This window comes from Hippoglossus hippoglossus, chromosome 19 (assembly GCF_009819705.1).
Source record: "Hippoglossus hippoglossus isolate fHipHip1 chromosome 19, fHipHip1.pri, whole genome shotgun sequence".
Taxonomy (NCBI): Eukaryota; Metazoa; Chordata; class Actinopteri; order Pleuronectiformes; family Pleuronectidae; genus Hippoglossus; species Hippoglossus hippoglossus.
The window spans coordinates 10,923,596-10,942,372 of record NC_047169.1 but is presented as its reverse complement, the minus strand read 5'-3'; the positions used below and the strand labels follow the sequence as shown (position 1 = coordinate 10,942,372).

The 18,777-nt window shown below is 44.9% G+C and overlaps 1 protein-coding gene across 3 annotated transcripts in view; it reads right to left on the bottom strand.

Annotated features, from left to right (window-relative positions):
• The window catches only part of ntn2 (netrin 2), a 48,839-nt gene that overhangs the window by 10,142 nt on the left and 19,920 nt on the right, over positions 1-18,777 (bottom strand). For all 3 annotated transcript variants that reach the window (XM_034570674.1, XM_034570675.1, XM_034570673.1), the window contains exons 3-4: positions 8,196-8,384; positions 2,056-2,205 (exon numbers count right to left, since the gene is read on the bottom strand). In XM_034570674.1, coding sequence (XP_034426565.1) covers positions 2,056-2,205; positions 8,196-8,384 — 339 coding nt within the window. The remainder of the gene's footprint in view (positions 1-2,055; positions 2,206-8,195; positions 8,385-18,777) is intronic.

Sequence of the window (18,777 nt, the reverse complement as noted above, 5' to 3'; positions counted from 1 at the left end):
AGCCTTGTCCTCCGCCAACAGTTGCTGGGTTAACACTGATGTGTAATCTCCATGCAAGCATGTATAGACAGACGGACAGATGGCAAGGGGGCAATTTTGCTTGGATCATCTTGAGACAGATGCAGCCCTCCCTTGCTTTGCCCGCTGGCTACACTAAAAAGTGCCTTGTGGAATTCCTCCAGGACCACTCTCCTAATCGTATGCAACTTTCCAATACAAATGCTAATGCTGACAACAGGCCCTCTGCCTTTACCCTAAACAGAGTTAGTGGAGCGCCGGCTTAAGGATCCACCCGGAGGATCTGCCTTTGATTGGATTTGGAGATTGAGGGTTTGAGGTGGGAGGGGTGGTGAGGCCAAAAAAAGAAAAGAAGCAGCAGTTGTCTCCCTGAAATTATGGACACCCTTGCCAACAAAAACAAACGAGGGCATGAAGCGTTTTGAAGGGAAGCGCAGCTGCTAGAAGCCACTTTGAGTCTGTGTGCCCTCATGGCCACATCTTGTGAAGACAGACAGATGATGAAAGGATCATTCAGATGAGGGCTGCTGCCATCATACTAATTGGCTGCTTAATGATCGTGTCTTCTGTCTTGGGGTCCAGGAGCCTCAATAGGTGGTAAGAAGCTCACAATGAGGCCATATTGACACACACACAGTTTTCATTAACTCTCTTTGCAAAGGATGCAAATGTGCGTTAATGTACGTAAAAAGCGCATACACAATTCTTCTTGTTCTCACTAGACGGTTCAGCGCTATTCAAATAAGCGGGGTCTGCTGTCCGTGACCATTGTTTTCTCCTGCTCACCTCTCCGCCATCTGCTCCGGAGCCGCATGTGAGAGAAACGACATGACACCATGTGGCACGGTGTGACAGAGCTTGGTACGGCGCTGGGCGGCACGGTGGTGGCTTTGGTTGAGGTTTGTCTTGTGAGCGCAATGTGTGCCCGTACCGCCTGGCACACAGTGTGGTGGAAAGTTACCCTCTATTATGCATGCATGTGGCGGGGCACTGGCTAGTTTCGCAACTGACATGCACGCTCACACACACACACACACACACACACACACATGCTTGTCACAGGAAATTAAAAAGCTGTGTGGCCTGCATGCAAACTACAGCTACTACAGTACAAGCAAACACACACACACACACACACACACACACACACACACACACACACACACACACACACACACACACACACACACACACACACACACACACACACACACACACACACACACACACACACACACACACACACACACACCGCATGACACACTGTTGACAGCAAGTGGAACAATGACCAACAAGAACTCTGAGAAAGATTCCCCTTCACCCCCTCACTCTTTTTCTCTGTCACAGTCCGATCTCGGCCCTCTGCTTGTGCATGTTCTGGGGAGTTCTCAGTGACATTATCATTTCATTTTCAGTGGCCGTGCAAACCCACAGAACACATGTCCTGTATATGCAGAGCAGAGATCGGGTTGGGTGTGCCTGTCAGGAGGCCAGAACGACTTCAGGCTACAGGGACGTGTGCTTTCAATTATGTGTCTCAATTTCCATAGTTTGGGTATGAGCTGCTGTTAGAGCCGTCCACTACTCTGCTGTAACTCTGTGCTGTGCTGTGGTGAGATGTAACAAAGTACATTTACTTGGTTACTGGTACTTTTCTTAAGTATTTTATTATGTAGCTATATTTACTCTGGTACTTTTCACTTGTACTCCACTACATCAGCAAATATCTGTACTTTCTACTCCACTACATTGTAACAATGTATTGAGTTACATGTTCACATAGTTTATTTAGTTTTTTTAATATTTCTAAAAGTAATCTGTACGGACGGGTAATATAACGCTGAAAAGTGCATGTAAAAGAGGGCATCGCCGAGACTCAGCCGTAATGATGCATTGAATAATGGGCTACAGTAGGCATGTACTTTTACTAATAAAACTTTAAGTATATTTAAAAGCAAGTAAAGTACTTAGTTTTACTGTGTGTGTGTGTGTGTGTGTGTGTGTGTGTGTGTGTGTGTATGTTTTTGAGTCACTCACTGATGCAGGGGGCCACAGGTGAGCGACTCTGCTGGTAGCCCTTGGCGCAGCGGTTGCAGGTGATGCCGGTGACGCCATCCTTGCAGGGGCACTGTCCAGTGGTCTGGTTGCACGTCTTGCCTGCTGCGCCCACAGGGTGGCAGTCACAGGCTGGGGCGGGGGTGGGGGGAGAAAATAAATTCATAATCAATTAAATAATTGAGGATATTAAGTAGAATCTTGTAAAATGCATTAGGACTGAATGGCTGAGGACATGCAAGCTCCCATGCATTCAAATCTGCATCTGTGCTCTTTATTCCCCTGTTCTTTGCAAGGAGAATCACTGAAAGCACAGCATGTATATCTGTTTGTGTGAAAGAGAGAGAGAACTCATGTGTGAAAGTAGAAGAGAGCAGGGGACAGGTAAAACAACAGAGAGATGCTCAGGTGAATGGGGTGGTGCATGTAGTGCATCACTGTCAGGGGACCCATAAAGGCAGGCTGCTCTTTGCTTGTTTCCGCTCTCCTAAAGCTGTGAGCACCGCCTGGTGACACACGCTCTGTGCCGTTTCATCACTTCCCCAAAGTTCAGTCGATGCCCGGCGAATGCCAACAGCAACAAACAACGCTCCGGTCGCCTCGCTTTGCCGAGACTTTTATAAGTTTTGCTGGTTCTCGGCGATTTATTCAAGCCACCTTAAGCGTTGTGAGGCTTTTTGAGTTTTAAGAGCTGTTAAATTAGAGAGAGCTGGGGCGCTAGTCTGAAACCTGAAAAGTTTTACAAGATGCAAGAGAGAATCCGAGCGAGAGAGCATATCTGAGAGCGTCAAAGACGAGAAGACGAGAGAGTAGGAGACACAGTGCTTCAGTATATTCCAAACAGAGCCTCTGGTGAGCTCAACTGCAAAAACATAGTGAATTCAACCAAACTGATGCTATTAGAAAAACACATTTCGTCTTAAAGATATAAACACATACTTAACATATTAAATATTCCTGTATTTACTTGGTGTTGTCACGTTATTATTGCCTCTATCTCTATCTATCATTATCACCATTATTATTGATATATGAGGCACTTCCTTCTATATTTTAACCATTTCATTTCTTGTTGTGCAGCACTTTGTACTTTGTGTTTAATAAGCGCTCTATAAATTAAATTATTGCTATTATTATGAACATTTGACAGGAAGACAAACGCCTCCGTGACACACAGTGAAAACACTTCTTCTGGAGCAGTCTCTACAGAAATAGAGCAAACAACAGTGAACTTTAAGTTGAACCTTCTGCCTCTCCTTAATTTCAATCTTATTCTTTGGAAAACAGTCATGGCCTCGTGCGAAATTACTAAAGCAAATGTAAAGCGATGAGACTGTAACGTGATCGCTCTAATCGTCCGAGCTTATCAAGAAAAGACAAGAAAGGCCAAAATTACACTTGGTGGGGGGAAAACCCTGTAACCCAACAGTTTGTTGAAGAGCTTGCCAGAGAGAGAGGCAGCTGCCAACATGCCACAGTTTCTTCCCACCACTTGAAGGAACTGTGAATGTGTTTACTTGTGTCGGGACATTTTCTTTAGCCGCTAAAAACAGAGGAAAGCCAGAGGACCTTACCACCTGTTGACTGGGTGACGGGAGGGTTTAAACGCCCCAAAACTGACCCAGGAGTGATCGTGTGCATCTGGCAGCAGGGTGGAGGGGTTGGGGGGGGGGGGATTAGCCGCAGCTCAGATCTTCAGAAACATGTTTGCCTTTTCCGGGCAAGGCCAACCGGTCCACAGGTGTCAAAGTGGCCGCGCTCTGTTTGAAGCTGTGCAGGGAGACGTAAATCTGATGCCTTAGCGTGCAAAATCCCCACCATTTCAGTCACGCAGGCCCGAACCAGGAAACTCAAGCTCCGCTGACACTTGGTGAGCGTTCCTGACCGACCTAGAGGGGAGGACACATCTGCATTTGGCAGGGTGAGACGCTGGATTGAGATGGAGGCCAGAGGTCATGTCAGAAAGGGTCTCCGGACCATCTGTCTGCCACTCTGTGCCAACCACGTCACATACGTATCCTCACCTCCACACCCCTTACCCTCATTCATCAGCCCCAGATGGACCTGCCTTTTGTTCCCTGCTGCTGCGTTTTGGGAATCTGTGGCATTCCTGGAGTTTACGTCTTAAGACTTCATAATGAAACCCAGCTGATTAGTTGGGTCTGAAAGTAAACAAGCTAGATTTGTCATAATTAAATAATCTCAAACGTATTCGATTTGTGGTTTACTTTTGCCCGTGCGATGATGTGTTCAATGTTAAAGCGCACATGTGGGATAAACCCCCTGTTATTCGATCCGTCTGATATGAGTCTGGTGTTGGTCTGTCATGCCTGTCAAGACGTGGCACAGCAGGAGGAACGATAAGCCATTGTTTCCCGTCTGATCTCGGAGCAGCACAGACGACCCACGCGATCCGGGCAGAATTGAACAAAGACGGGAGTGATGGCAGACATTTCGCGCGTCCCCTTCACAATTTTAGATTTGCGGTGAATGTCCACGTCTTTCAGTAAACAAGCAGCAAACACCAGATCCGAAGGGGCTGTGAGGGGCAGGACGGTGGAGGGTGGTGTGGGGTTGGAGGGGGGAGGGGGGGTCCTGAAGTTTTATGTGCAGGGGCTCGGGCCAGTTAAGAAGCAGTAAAAACGTCCTCAGATGTTGATGACTTTTCAAGCCTGTGCGACTGCAGACTTGACAGGCACCGTGTTGGGATTTGTAGTCCTTTGACAGGCGTTTGCGCCGTTTAACTGATGTGTGTTGCTTTGTGCGAGTCTGTGTGTGCACATGGGCTTAAGTACTTGCAGGGACTGCTCTTTGTCTGCAGTTATTTGGCAGTTTCCACATTTGCAAAGGATTGTGTTGTTTGCAGTCTACTTTTGGAAGAAAACACATCATTTTACAGTGATTAATGTCTAGTTCATTGAGAAAATAAATACAATAGTTAATATTTTATTGGTTGGAGAGATGTTTTTTTATAATAGATGTATGCATTATTTTGTTATTTAAGGTAATAACACTTTGTTGAAGGACTGTTAAACTCAAGCTGTCAATACAGCTGCTCCACATCTCAGATTAAATTCAAACATTGTGTAATTTGGATCACATCTTTATGCTGCTATAAAATCCAGTAGTGTGGTTCCCGGAAGTAATATGTTCTGAATGTAGATTTTGATTATCAGCCACAATATTGTAACCCTGCACGGTAGACTTAAGCTATGACATTTTAAAACAATGTTATATGCTGCTGTAGAAGCCACAAGTCCATTTGATCTGAACTGTGTTTCAAGAAAAAATGATTTGGCTTCAAACTCTTTTTTATAAGGACTTTCTGAAACAACAATGGAGATTTGAGCTGCAGACCTGGAGCCCTGCGGATTCACTTAGAATTGGGACATTGGTACTGACCCAGGAAGATGGAGAGTGTGTTTGGTGCACTCAGGAGGTTAAGTGGTGGAGGTGACAGAGGCAGGGACTGAGGTGGTTTCTCCTCTTTGTGTTCTCCTCAGATTGTGCACTGACACTCAGCTAAAGCAGGTTTGATTAGAAACAGACATGGCCCATTCATCCTCTCGGAGCTGCACAACCCCCCCCAGCCCTCCGCACTCCTGTCTCGGCCTCGGAAAACACCTGTGTTTTATTGTCGTAACTCCATTTCAGAGGTGAGACTCACCCCCTTTAGCCATAGCCCACCTCTGACCTGTATCTTGACCCTGACACATGGAGATAAAACATGGAGGGGAGCAAAAATCAGGGCCTGAAAAGAAAATCCGGGGGAAGAGAAAAAAAGTCAAAAGTTTTAAAAGTGGTGAGTCACGTCGGGAGAAGGCAGGAGTCGAGGCGGAAGATGAGAGGGTGGTTATAAACCAATCATGGGACATGGAGATGAACAAAGGGCGTGAGGGCTGAGGCAAAGGAAAATGACGGCTCCTATAAGGCTGCGGAATTGCTCTGATCAATCATTGAGTCAGCCGCTCTGCAGAGGCTTTTTCAACTTTCATTTCCGTCACATCTGGGCCCTTTGTGCAAGAGGGTGATAAACTGTTTACCACCTGATCTCTGGGCTTTGATAAGGACACATTGTTGTGTCAGGGGGGGGGGGGGGGGGGGGGGTGCCAGGGGGGTGTCAGGGGGGGGGGGGGGTGCTTTTTTGTGTGAAAGCACCGCACGTCCAGGTATTGCAGGAAATGGAAGATGAGGGAACAATTTGCACACGTCTCAGGGCTGATCTCGTGTCAGGATTAAGGCGGATCTCTTTCACTCAGTGTTTCGGTGCAGTAACAGGTCAGATGACTTCAGTTTTGAGGTATGTGACCAAGTCATAGTGGAGCTCTTGCCATTATGTGATGAATGGCTCGACATCTCAGTGCAACTAACATGGGCAACTGCGGCTTGATATCATGCCATTTGAAAGCCTCCCGGTGTTGGGTTACAGCTTGGGTCGGCTGCAGAGGGAAAACTGAGAGGAAGCCAGGGGGAGATTCTCGCCATGAAATTTCGGGCAAAAGATCTTCACGGCTGTAAGGGTTTGGCAGCTCGAACCGATGCTGGTTTTTTTCAAACTTCTGGAAGTGATTTTTTTTTTTTACCTTCATCGGGATCAACAGGATGAAGAACACTCCCTCTCTGCTATTGATTTGAATATTTTCCTGAGCAACAAGTACAGGAAACTCGTGTTATTATTGAGTCCAGGGAGAGGAGCGAAATGCTTCCAGCATAATATCAGGCTGAAAAATATTCACTGCAAATGTGAAATAATAAAAGGGGTAAAATACATTTTCCATGAGAAATGCCTCGGTTAAGTGATAATATTATGTGGTGTGTGGTGTATGGGGAAACATTTGGGGGAGCGTCCAGAAATGCTTCAGGCTCGGTATCAATTTGTTTCTCTGTGCTCTGGTATGTCAAGTGAGACATGCTGATATTTTTATTGAAAGTTACCACGACCATGTATGTTTCCAATCACAACCGGTAACTCCTTTTACACTTTCTGCGAAATGACATGATTACACGGGTATTAGTCAGGTTGGGACATCTCACTCTGCTGTTGTTTGGACGTGTTGTAAACATTTAGCACAGTCTGTCGCCAAATTGAAAGTCAAACTGCGCTTAAAGTAATAATCTCTGACAGTCTCACATAAATAAATATTCATTTTGCTACTCTAATACTGATTGATACAACACAAAAGTGTTTCTCGTCCACGAGCAGGTTTTAAATTTGTTATTGTAAACATAGAGGGGTTGGTAATACTTTCCGAGAAAAATACTTGTGCTCTATGTTTCTGACAGCAGAAGAAGAACTGGATAGTTATTACTGTTTGTAAAGTCGTTAATAACCGTGGACTGTGTATAAAGATGGATGACGCAGCTCCACTTCCTCTGAGTCAGTCTCAGCTGTAGGTCGTAACGTTTAAAATCCGTTTTTATAGCATCAAATAACTCATTAAAACAAAACTTACTGGGAAAAGGGCACCTGCACATACACTAATGTGATAAGAACTAACTATATCACAGAAACCATCCTTGAGAAAAAGGTATTTGATGTTTAGGCCTACTTAGTTTTTATTTTATTTTGGTCCATGACCTATACTGCAGCCAGCCACCAGGGGGCAATTGAAACAATTTGGCTTTACTTTTGAGGAGCAGTCATGTCGGCCATCTTTATATGCAGTCTATGGTTGCCTTAGGAAAATTTGAAGTCATGGAGCTAGCAGCTAATTCTATCGACCAGCCAGTCTACAGCTAAACTGCAAGTGATTTCAAAGAGGTATTTAGCAAAATTACTCAGCATTAATCAAAAAATCTTACCAATACCCCCTCAAAATGTTACGTATTGACAAAACTCAAAGCACTAATGCTGGATTCACGTGTGCATTTGTGTTAGCACTTGACGATGGATCTGCCTGATAATCGGTGCTAGCAAAACCATAGTAATAAAAACAATCAATGTTTTATGATTTGGACACACAACATAGCAATTCGCTCAAACGTGCTATGCTGGCTATCAGTGCAATGCAAGTACACAGGAAATAAAATCCACAGTTAAATGAACACACATCAAAGCCAATGCATTGATGTGCGTCCTGCACAATACTGCGCTCAAGTGTGTGACATCTTGTGGGACTCACCTTTGCATGCTCGTCGGTGAGTGATGGGCCTGGCCATGTCTCTGTAAAAGCCCTCCTTGCAGTAGTGGCAGTGGCGTCCCGCAGTGTTGTGGCGGCAGTTCATACACACTCCTCCGCTCTTCCTCCCCGACAGCTTGTACAGCTCCATGTTGAATCGACAGCGACGGGCGTGAAGGTTACAGTTACACGCTGCGGAGGGGAGAGGAAAGTTAACATTGACAATTGCGGGATTGCATCAGCGAAGGTGAGTGGGAGAAATGTAAAAGTTTACAATATGTGCACAGTGTTTATCTAACAGAGTACAAACGCAAGTTAGCCAGCATGAAACATTCACGTGGAGTGTGAATTACAGTAAAACATATGCGTACTACCACATAAAGAGCAGGGAGAGATTTTCCAGTAAAGTAGGATTAGTTTATAATCTACAATGCGGCTGTGTGCTTGGCTGCTCTTCCAGAACTCATCAATCAAAAGTGATATTTGCAGAGCTCATTTTCTCCATTTCATAATTAATGAATTCAGCTCCTCTCAGCCCATTAGTTATTAATCACTGGAAAGAGAGACATTAATTTCATGAATCGCTGATGAGTAAAAGGCTCTGAAGATCTATTAAAAACGGGATGGATTCAGATAAAGGAGTGGGCTCGAGCTAGCTGTCTTCTAAATGAGGCGAGCCAGAATATATGGGACAAGTGAAGTGAGGTTATATCTCTTCACAGTCTCTGCGAGTTCCGCTTGAAATCCAACTGGTTCCTTGAAGTCTCCTCGGCTCACCAGTCTTTTCAGGGACTCCTGCATATATGACCACATTCACCAGCTTTGACATTATTGATAAACTCTGTTCACTCTCTACATGTGGGATTTACATTGGAGGAGTATAATGAGGAACCTGCCCGGCTTGTTTGTTTAATAGAGTTTGATCCGGAGTCTCTTCTGGTTAAATCAGAGTCAGACCTGGGACCTGAAGACTTGGCCGATGCTTCAATGACGCTTGCTGTGGAGCTCAGTTCCAGTTCAAAGTTACCCCCAGATAAATTAGAGAGGAGTAAACAACAGCCTGAGCTGTTTGACCAAAAATGTCAACAGCTATGGCAAAAGAAGATTATTAGGGGATAACAACAGAGGGTGATATAAATTAACTTTAATCCGATGGGAATGTGTTTGAGAAAATGGATTTCACTAACAATGGATGTTTGGAATAGAGTGAGACACAACAATGGGAATAAGTAAAGACAGATTGCTGGAGGGACTGAGGGGGTGGGGGCTGCTTTTATGTGTGTTTCTATATGTGTGGCTTTGTGGGCAACATAGAACATTGTTCTTGGCAGTTACATTGTATTAGAATGAAAAAATCCCAATCTGACAATATTGATTGAGATATTTTAAATTCTCATGCGTTGCACATGTTCTGTCTTTAGTGTCTCGTCCATGTGCTTAGTCACAGAGTGAAATTGTGTCAAGCTGTTTTAACTGTTTTCTATCTCTTGATCAAGGTTCACGATTCTGTAAAGCAGCGGCCATTAATAGGCATTCGGCAGTCCGGATCCAGGCGTGGGGCGTGGATACCATGTGACTGACAGCTGGTATCATCCAATAGGTGCAGACTGCAGGTTTGGGCTCTCACTCAGGTGCTTACCCCCCACTCCTCAGAAGATGCTTACTTCAACGGCAGTTCCCAAACTGGGGGTGACGTCAAGGTGAGTTCCCAGTTGCTAGCTCCTAACCGCCCATCGTTTTTATACTTGGGGAGCTTCTAAGCAGATTTTATTACCTTTGAAGGGTCAGGCTAGAGCTTAGCTAACTGGCTGCAGGGTGTACCATATTTATTTGACATATTCATGCAGTATTAGATTCTGTTATTTGTACTGATCAAAAATGAGAGGAACAGTAGTTAGTCAGCACATTCACATATTTTACTTGAGAGGCATTTTAGTATTTTAGCTTTGAAGGGTGTCTTTTATGAAAGATTTACTGGGCTCGCAGTAGCGGCATACCAGACAACAAAAATATGTAATATTTGAAAACCATGTAAAAATTCCTCGTTAGCCGACACCTTGAGGCTCGAGTGTTCTCACTTCTCTGTTGAGGTCAAGGTCAGTTCTGCAGTTAAGTGAAGCTCAATGATCAGTACAAAGATAAATTAGCTTTTTAGCACAAATGGGAGTGTGATGGTTCTTTCCCAGGAGGAGAATCCTTTGGCTACCAGTGTCCAGTCATGTGTACTATATGTGGGCACTGAATGATATGAGATCTCCATCCACCCTGAAAGGGAAGCCTGGCACCAGGTTGAGAAAGAGGCCTGCTTTTCCCTGGTTGCGACCCTGGAAAAAAAAAAAGGGGGGAGCACATTCCCAGACTGTTTCCCAATTCCATCTGGTTATTATACAGCCCAATTTGTATGGAATTCTGTAGTTAATGAAATACTGTTTTATGTATATTTATATAGAAACAAAGCTGGATCTTTTGGTTTGCTCCCATGGATCTGTGAGCCCTAGATGAGGTTTGACCTTTGACCTATATTTGAACCTAGAGAGTGTCTAGATGACAGTGAGGGAAACCTGCAATTAGAGTGAGTTAAAATAACTCACTATCTTAAGACTCATTTATCCTCAACATCCGACAAAACAGACTGAGCCTTCTGTCCGTACCCTGCATTAATTTCGTCTGTATTCGTGCTAGTCTTCTTAAAGCTTTACGGATAGGGACAAAACAGACAAAACAGACAAACGGAAGAGCGGAACCATCGCAAATTTGCAGCAGAGCGCCGTCTCGGACGCTTTTGTCTCTTTCTTAGCTACGTTATCACAGCCTCCTTCACCATCGCCATTGTTGTTCGCCAAAACTCTTGACTCTGCACTCCCTCTAGTGGATGTTTTGCTTAACAACCAGGCTAATGAAAAGGAGGCATAAAAAGTATGCGGGCAGTTGTGGTTAAATCGTTTAAAACTGATGTATCTTTTGAAGTCATCGTGATACAGTGTTATAGTGTTTCTGTGTCTGTATCTAGTGTGTTGCTACGTGTTGACGACTAAACAGCCTATCCGACTTCTTCTGAGGGGAATGTGACAAAAAACACACCCGCTCCGGTGAGTGGCTGGAGCTGCCGGCGGGTGTTGGGTGGCTTGATTATGATCAAGCGTCTCAAACACACACAGCTGTGAGCACTTGTGTCCATTAACACCTTGTAGCGGAACATGAAAGCGGTGGATCACATTTTCTCCCCCAGTTAAAGAACCAGTGGCCCTTCCTACGGCATCCTCTCGATTTACTGCGAGGCAACAAGATCGGCCAACAAAGTCAAAGGTAGGGGAGGATATGTTCAAGTGTGGAGAAAGTGGCGAGAGCTGCAGAATTGAACCTTTAAATGGTTTAACATATGTATCTGGGACGACTGGGAAGGACTTGAACAACAGACAGACTTTTCAAGACAAATGGGAGAATCGTTTCCGGGCAGGAAAAGAACAACATGAATGGAAATGTCTGCCGAAGTCACAAGAGCAGATTAAGATAAACGTGTGATCCAAGTCTAATAAATGACAAAAACTAATTTTCTGATGACCTCAACTAGGTGTTTGTGTGTGTATCCTGTGTGTTTTCGCTGGTGTACATGCTGCGTGCAGTTAACTCCAGCTCGGAGCTGCAGCTGCCCAAGGATCCTGGAATGTTTATGGGTTTGTTTTGAAGTGCCTGTGCACCCCCCAAAAACCTGCCACCCCCACCACCGCCCACCATTTCGCCCCCCCCCACCCCACCCAAATTAGGCTCAGCGGGGATAAATGAACGCCGTTGAAGGCCATTTTTCAATTCATTAACACATCAAAGCCTCCGCAAAAAAAAACACACACTCACTAATTCTTTATCTGTTGCTGGAGAAAATAGAGATTTTTTTTCTGGCGTGGGAAGGAGTTCTGTGGGTGGAAGTCGGCGAAGACACTGTGATCATTGAGGGTACGGGTCAGTGTCCAATTCAAGGATGCGTAAAGCTGGTTCCTCGCGTTGTCGTGGAAATCGAACAACAAACATGAGCTACGGGCTTGGCAAACAGAGGGATGCTGAGAGAGGTTGGAGGGATAGGAGGATGAAACCCGAGGAAAATATTAGACAAGAGGATTGTTTCACCACTTTGTCATCTAGAATAAAAGTGCCAAATTCAATTTTTGGTATAAAACTGCTCCAGTAAATATTTTCATCTACACACAGAGTGATCTAGGGTGCTACTTACATCTCTGAATACAAGAAAGTATAGAATATTTCTGCTGAAGTACACTGACAGAAGAACACCACACCTTTCATAACAGGTACCTCAACAAGTCCATGCACCCTGAACAAGCCCACAGACTGTTCTGTCAAGCGTGCTTTGACAAATTGGCCCGTAAAGACTGCGCTCAACAAATAAAATGCGAGGGTGTTTGTGGCGTGCACAGCCTCTCTGCTCCCCTCCATATGTCAGGGATAAATCTAACCTCATTTTTCCTTCAGCTCGACCGAAGCCAAGCCAGTAAGCACAGCCAATTGATTTTGGATGCCTGTGCAAAACCCAAATCCCATGGCTAAAATTGGTCCTTGAAAACTGGTAGGCTGCTCTCCCACCAGTACCTTGCCCCCCTTGGCCCAGGCCACAGTCCAGACCTGCTGTAGCCCCTCCTTGGGTGCCCTCTCTGCCCGATCCAACAGGCTCAGCTATATGGGCCCCTGCCAGCATGTGTCTGTGTGTCTATGGTGTGTGTCTGTGTGTGTGTCTGTGTGTGTGTGTTTGGGCTGAGTTCCGCCTGGCTGCTCCAGCCACCTGCTCAGGGCACCGGGGAACACCCGGTTAATTAGCTCCTCATTAGAGCCAAGGCAGTGTAGAGCATCGACAAAAACACACATACTCACACACATTTATGCACACACATACACACACCAGAGACGGCCGCTTCAAGAGGCAGTAACTGCTCACAAAACGACAAAGATCAAGTAACGAAAGATCCAAGAAAAAGTTCAACAGAGCTGAGACATAAACAGATGTAAAGGCCGCTGGGTCTGTGCACTGTAATGAGCTGTGGACAACAAGCTGAGACAAAGATTTAAGAACTCCAAGCTGAAAACTAAAAGGAACCTACAACTCCAGTCGCCCCGCTGTGTGAAGTACATGGGCCGTGCTATGCTTCTACCTCTTTTGCAACCGAGCCACTCCAGCCCCACTTGCTCTTTCCTTCTCGTCCACACAGATGTATCTTTCACTTTTAGCTCTGACACCACGTCCCAGAGCTCCCCTCCCTCCACTGGTTTCTGCGGTTAGCCTCACGCCGTGGGCTTAAGAGCCAGCTCTTGGGGGCCCTTTTGAACTGAGAGTCCCCTTAATTCCTCTCCCACCCCTCCCCTAAGCCTCCTTCTCTCTTCCTCTCTCCTCTCACTTCACTTTCATGAGACCCTATCTCAAATAGTCTGACTGGTTGACTGTCCCTCTTTCTCCTCGATTCCTTCCCCACCCTTTTTCTGCTGTCCATCTCTTCCTCCATGTCTCCTTCTCTCTCTGGATGGCATCAGGCAGGGAGAGATTTTAACGAGATTAGGCTGGAGGGTTGCCAGTTTGGGGGGCCTTGTGTCAGTGGAGAGTTGAGTCCTGAGCTCTGTTCCCACTCTCTCTGGTCCACTTCACTTCCCCACATCTAAACATTGTTATCTCTGTCCCGCCGTTTGCCTTTACTCTCTGTCTGTCTCAGTTGATCTTTTTTTCCCCCTCCACAGTCTGCAGTCCTGAGCACAGGAGAAGAAGCAGACGACCGCTGTGCAATCAAATTATCATGAAGAATCAGGACCAACTGAGCTAAAAAACAGATTCACTTTTGCCATGACTCTTGGCAACCATGAGGTCTACTCTTGGGGATACATGTGATGCCTGTGCAGGTTTAGAAATAGAAAGTGACAGATGGAATACATACACCACTGTGGCCAGAGATGGCAGTAGAAATGGTGGGAGTGGGGTAATATGTTCTACTATAGTATTCTCAGGTTGGGATGCAGGCTTGCATGCGAATGCATAAAAAGTCAAAGTGGTCTGGACTGATGATGGTTATCCCAGAACTAGGCAGTGAAAGTTTTTTTGGCTGTATCTGCAGGGTACCTGGCATTTTGTAACAGATGAGTTTCATCCAAATAAATAGTTGGATGACAATGAAAATTATACAAACCATATGTTTTAAATGGTCTGTTGAGATATATGGTCTGATGAGATCCTTTCAAACCAAGTAACCTAGAAATAAACCAAGAAACCTGCAGCCTCCCGGCTCCGCAAGGAAACTCATGAATACAAAAAAATCCATTTAGAAATACTACAAATGTTCTAATGACAGCAATTATTAGTTTCTGTAATAAAAGACAAATACATATTTCAGGTTGCTCCATTTTGGCTGAAGAGCTGTCAGGTCAAACTATTACATGTCATCGCTGATAACCACCATTGTGACTGTCAAAAAAAGAAAAGAAGATGCAGAATGTTTCGCTTTCCAAGAGAAATGGACAAAATTATTATTTTTGTTGAAGTAAAGGGCTTGAGGCGTGTACACTGTGATGAAAAATGCCAATCTGGAGGTCATTACAGCTGGAAACCTAAAGTGTGAGATTTGTGAGGACAAGTTAACGCTCTTTGGTGGAGTTTGTGCACAGAAAGCAGCCTTCACAAAAATAAAAATAAAAATTCAGTTTTATAGCTCATGATACCTTTATGTACGAAAAGAGACATGTGTGTTTCAAACAATGCAACTGTGACAGCCCACATATTTCCATGCGCGCTTTTATGTTCACATTGTCGCTAATCAATACATCCAATAGAGGGCAGCACAGAGTCGAGAGTTTCTGACAACAACAATGGAAGAGGTTGTGATAATGAATCTCTTAAGTAAGAAGCAAAAGCCCCTGCGCTGTAAACAGTGTCCTGTGTGGCCATAAAATACATCGCAACATGTCGACGGTGAAGTTGCTACCTTGTCTCAAGTTCATGTCCTCTGAAGAATTAGCTACACTGCCTCCTACGATTTCAGGTGGTACTGCGCTCTTTGCCTGTTTTCATCCATATCTGTGTATCTGTGTCCGAACAGAACCAGGAGGCTCCGTCCGTTTCTGTATACATATATATCGTTGATCATAAATTAGCCTTTATTGTTTTGAGGTGAGCGAGCTGAGCAGAAACCTCATCATCATCTGACATCAGACACCTCGCCAAAGAGCAGCAATTCCAGCCATCACCTTCGAGAGCTTAGCGTGATATATGTGTTCAATAATTTAGTATGGCCCACAAAGGATGTTATAAAATTGAAAAGGCCCTTGATAGGAAAAAAAGGTTCCCCACCCCTGTTTTAAGCAATAATGATCATCCCGTCAGACGTCTTCCAATAACTTGTAGACGTCTTTTTCCAGGGGAACTGAAGCTGTTCTGGCAGCTCAATGTGGCCTCACACCTTTTCTACTTATTTTGAATGTTTAAAAAAAGAGTCACAATTGATGAAACAGCTATTGGGGGAAAATATCCCAAATAGTCTACTAAAAATTCTTGGACCCTACAATTCCCACAATGCAAGTAAATAACAGACTCTTCCTGTCTGTTCCTTTATGAAAATTCAAAGTCTCCAAAACCAATTAGAGATTTCCCAGAGGAGTTAATCAGTGTCTTTATTTCCCTCGACATTATACAGTACAACCATTTGCACAAGCGGAGCAGAAAACTGATATTTATCTTAGCCGATTTAATTTGTCACACATCTGTTGATCAGTCTCATCAGTCAAGGGTGATTTGATTCTTTCTTTTGTAAGATTCCTGCAATTCTTTTGTAAATGGGGTTTAATTTTCTACCCTCATATACATTTTATTTCATTTTCCTGTTGAAGACTGAGCAGGATAATAGTTAAAGTTGTATATGATGGTTTTCTTCCTTGACACCATTAATAGCTGAACATGGATTTGCAGGTGATGTTAAAATGCTGGATTGAAAAGTAGAATTTGGGTTTTTCCAGTTGTTCCATAAGGATATAATCATGAGAGAAGATCCGCTCCACATTCAAACATATGTTTACACGACTCACACCAGACCCGTCTGTTCATATTGTAACGGACAATATTCATTCCATATGCATGACGGTATGTGGAGACAAATACATGATTTTTAACACTGTGAATGGGAGTCATGAGTAAGAAAGCCTGTGTCGGAAACACACAGACACAACCTCAGTAAAGCTATTGTCATAAACATATTTTCTCTTAACAGCCTCTGAATGCCTCTGCCACCAGCAACGCCAGCGGCCAAAAACCACATTTTCTCAGGCAACAGACCATAGAGAAAATAAAAGGCAAACTGTTACTAAAACACAACATATTCACTGACAGACGAAAAAAAAAGACGACGGCTTCCAGCAGGGAAAAAGGGGAAAAATATATGAAATAAAAGAAGAGGTAGCAGAGGTCCAGGCAGAGAGTTAATCTTGTTACACAAGAATAGAGAGGAAGAGAGCGCCGGCGGTGACGGGCACCTCGGGAGGTGATTGCTACCATCTGTGCGAGAGAGTCGACGGGGGCCTGGGAGAGCAGGGTGGGCACGCTGCAGCTCCACCAGTTTGTTTTGGCACCGGGATGAAACACCACATCACACTGCTAGATTACATGTGGCTCTCTCACACATGCACAAATGTAAGGAGATGCATAAATGCACACACTCGCTCGGCTGCAGGCGGCCGCAGAGCCTTTCCCCCGGCTTTTTAACCCAGCTGACGTGAGCGCTGTTATTTGACACGTTGCTGTCCGTAACATTTGTTTCGCCATGTTCCCCGCTGGCCAGAGAACCTTTACGAGTTCCTTCACAGGACGAGAAGTGCATCAATCCCTTGTGGGGTTGGCCGAGGACCAAAGCTGCAATACTGACATAGGGAATTAGAGCAAACTGACCAAACCCTCTCTTCTCAGCCAGATAAAGGAAGTTGCATTTGCTCCAAGCCCTAAAAAACCCAACACCGCAACGCACCTAGACAAAACTCGCACCTCATGTTTGTTGGCTTAACCCTGTTTGCCTCACGCTAACCACCCCAGAGGCATCATTTTATATAGGGCTGTTGATTTTAGAACCACATTCCTCTGCCATGTAATTATCGGAAAACACAGGAGGTTTCTTTTTCAAAATCACTTTCTTTCACTTAGCAACCCCCACTTCAACACACACACACAAATCTTTGAGTGTCGTGGTGTAAGTAATTGAAGTGTCGGTTCCCTGTTAGCCTCCAGCGACAGGCGGCCGAGGTGGGAGGGGCGGGAAGTCAATTAGCAGAAGAGGGAACATGGCAAATACAGTACACGCATTAATATCAAGGCAGCCCTGGCTTTTTTCATCCCTTCCCATCTATTTTCGGCATCTCACTTCAGAAATTCATATCGTGATGTACTCTAGGGACACGCGGGAGAACAAATTTAGGCTGCCACGTTCCGCAAAGATGGATTTTCATGATTCCGTGTGGATTTCAAGTGAGGTTAACTTGGTTCTACTCAAGGAAAGAGAACAAAAGCAGACAAATCCTGCTCCTCACAAATTGTGCCGTGGTTTCATGTGTGATGTCATTTTTCAATCACCAGGCCTGAAAAGTGTCTCGGTGAATCTGCTCTATGGCACAGCAACGTGGGCCTGACCTCTGCTTGGCCCCCGCTCGGAGATGAGGAAGGGGGGGGGGGGGGGAATGCTGTTAAAGGATGGAGGCCTATTTTGAAATTCTAATCAGCATGAAATAACCATCTGCCCCTGAAATGAAGAGAAGAGAGAGAGAAATAAGAAAAAGAGTTTGTACTTCTGTGGTCTTCAGAGTTTCCATCGCTCTGCACAGACCTGAGTGCATATTCTGAGGCCTGTTCCTGAGCATGTGTTCCTGGCTGGCTTCTTCCTCTGAGCAAACACGCGCGCACACACACACACACACACACACACACACACACACACACACACACACACACACACACACACACACACACACACACACACACACACACACACACACACACACACACACACACACACACACACACACACCTCTGCTGGATATCACTGCTCTCTCTAAGAAAACCATCTGTCAATGTCCCCCTAATTCCACCTAATAGTTTCCAAAAGACGGAGGCCGAGCCCACCAAACACGACGAGCCCCCCCACCAAAAGGTTCGAGCAGGCAACCTCAAAATCTGTTTTGCTTCTCCGTCTTCCGCTATAAAAATCCACATTTGAATGCAACCTCTCCTTCATTAGTGTGGCAGACATGATCTAATCACGCATATTATATAACAAGTAATAACTTTTTTAGAGGCAACAACTCATTTGTGGGAATTTCCTCCCGGTGACGACATGGTCGGATGTATAACGAGGGACTGCAGTGAATAGTTATTTGGCGGATTGATTTAATTACAAAGGAAACTCTGCTCCTTGCGCAAAAGCAAAATACGATATCACTCATTCGCCCGTCAAATTTACAATTAAAATATTCAGCACCCCACCCAAACGCTGCAGCAGAGCGGGAACACTCCGCTCTGCTCCCGACCACAGCTCACCTGCGATCCTGGCAAATCAGCTCAAATGGC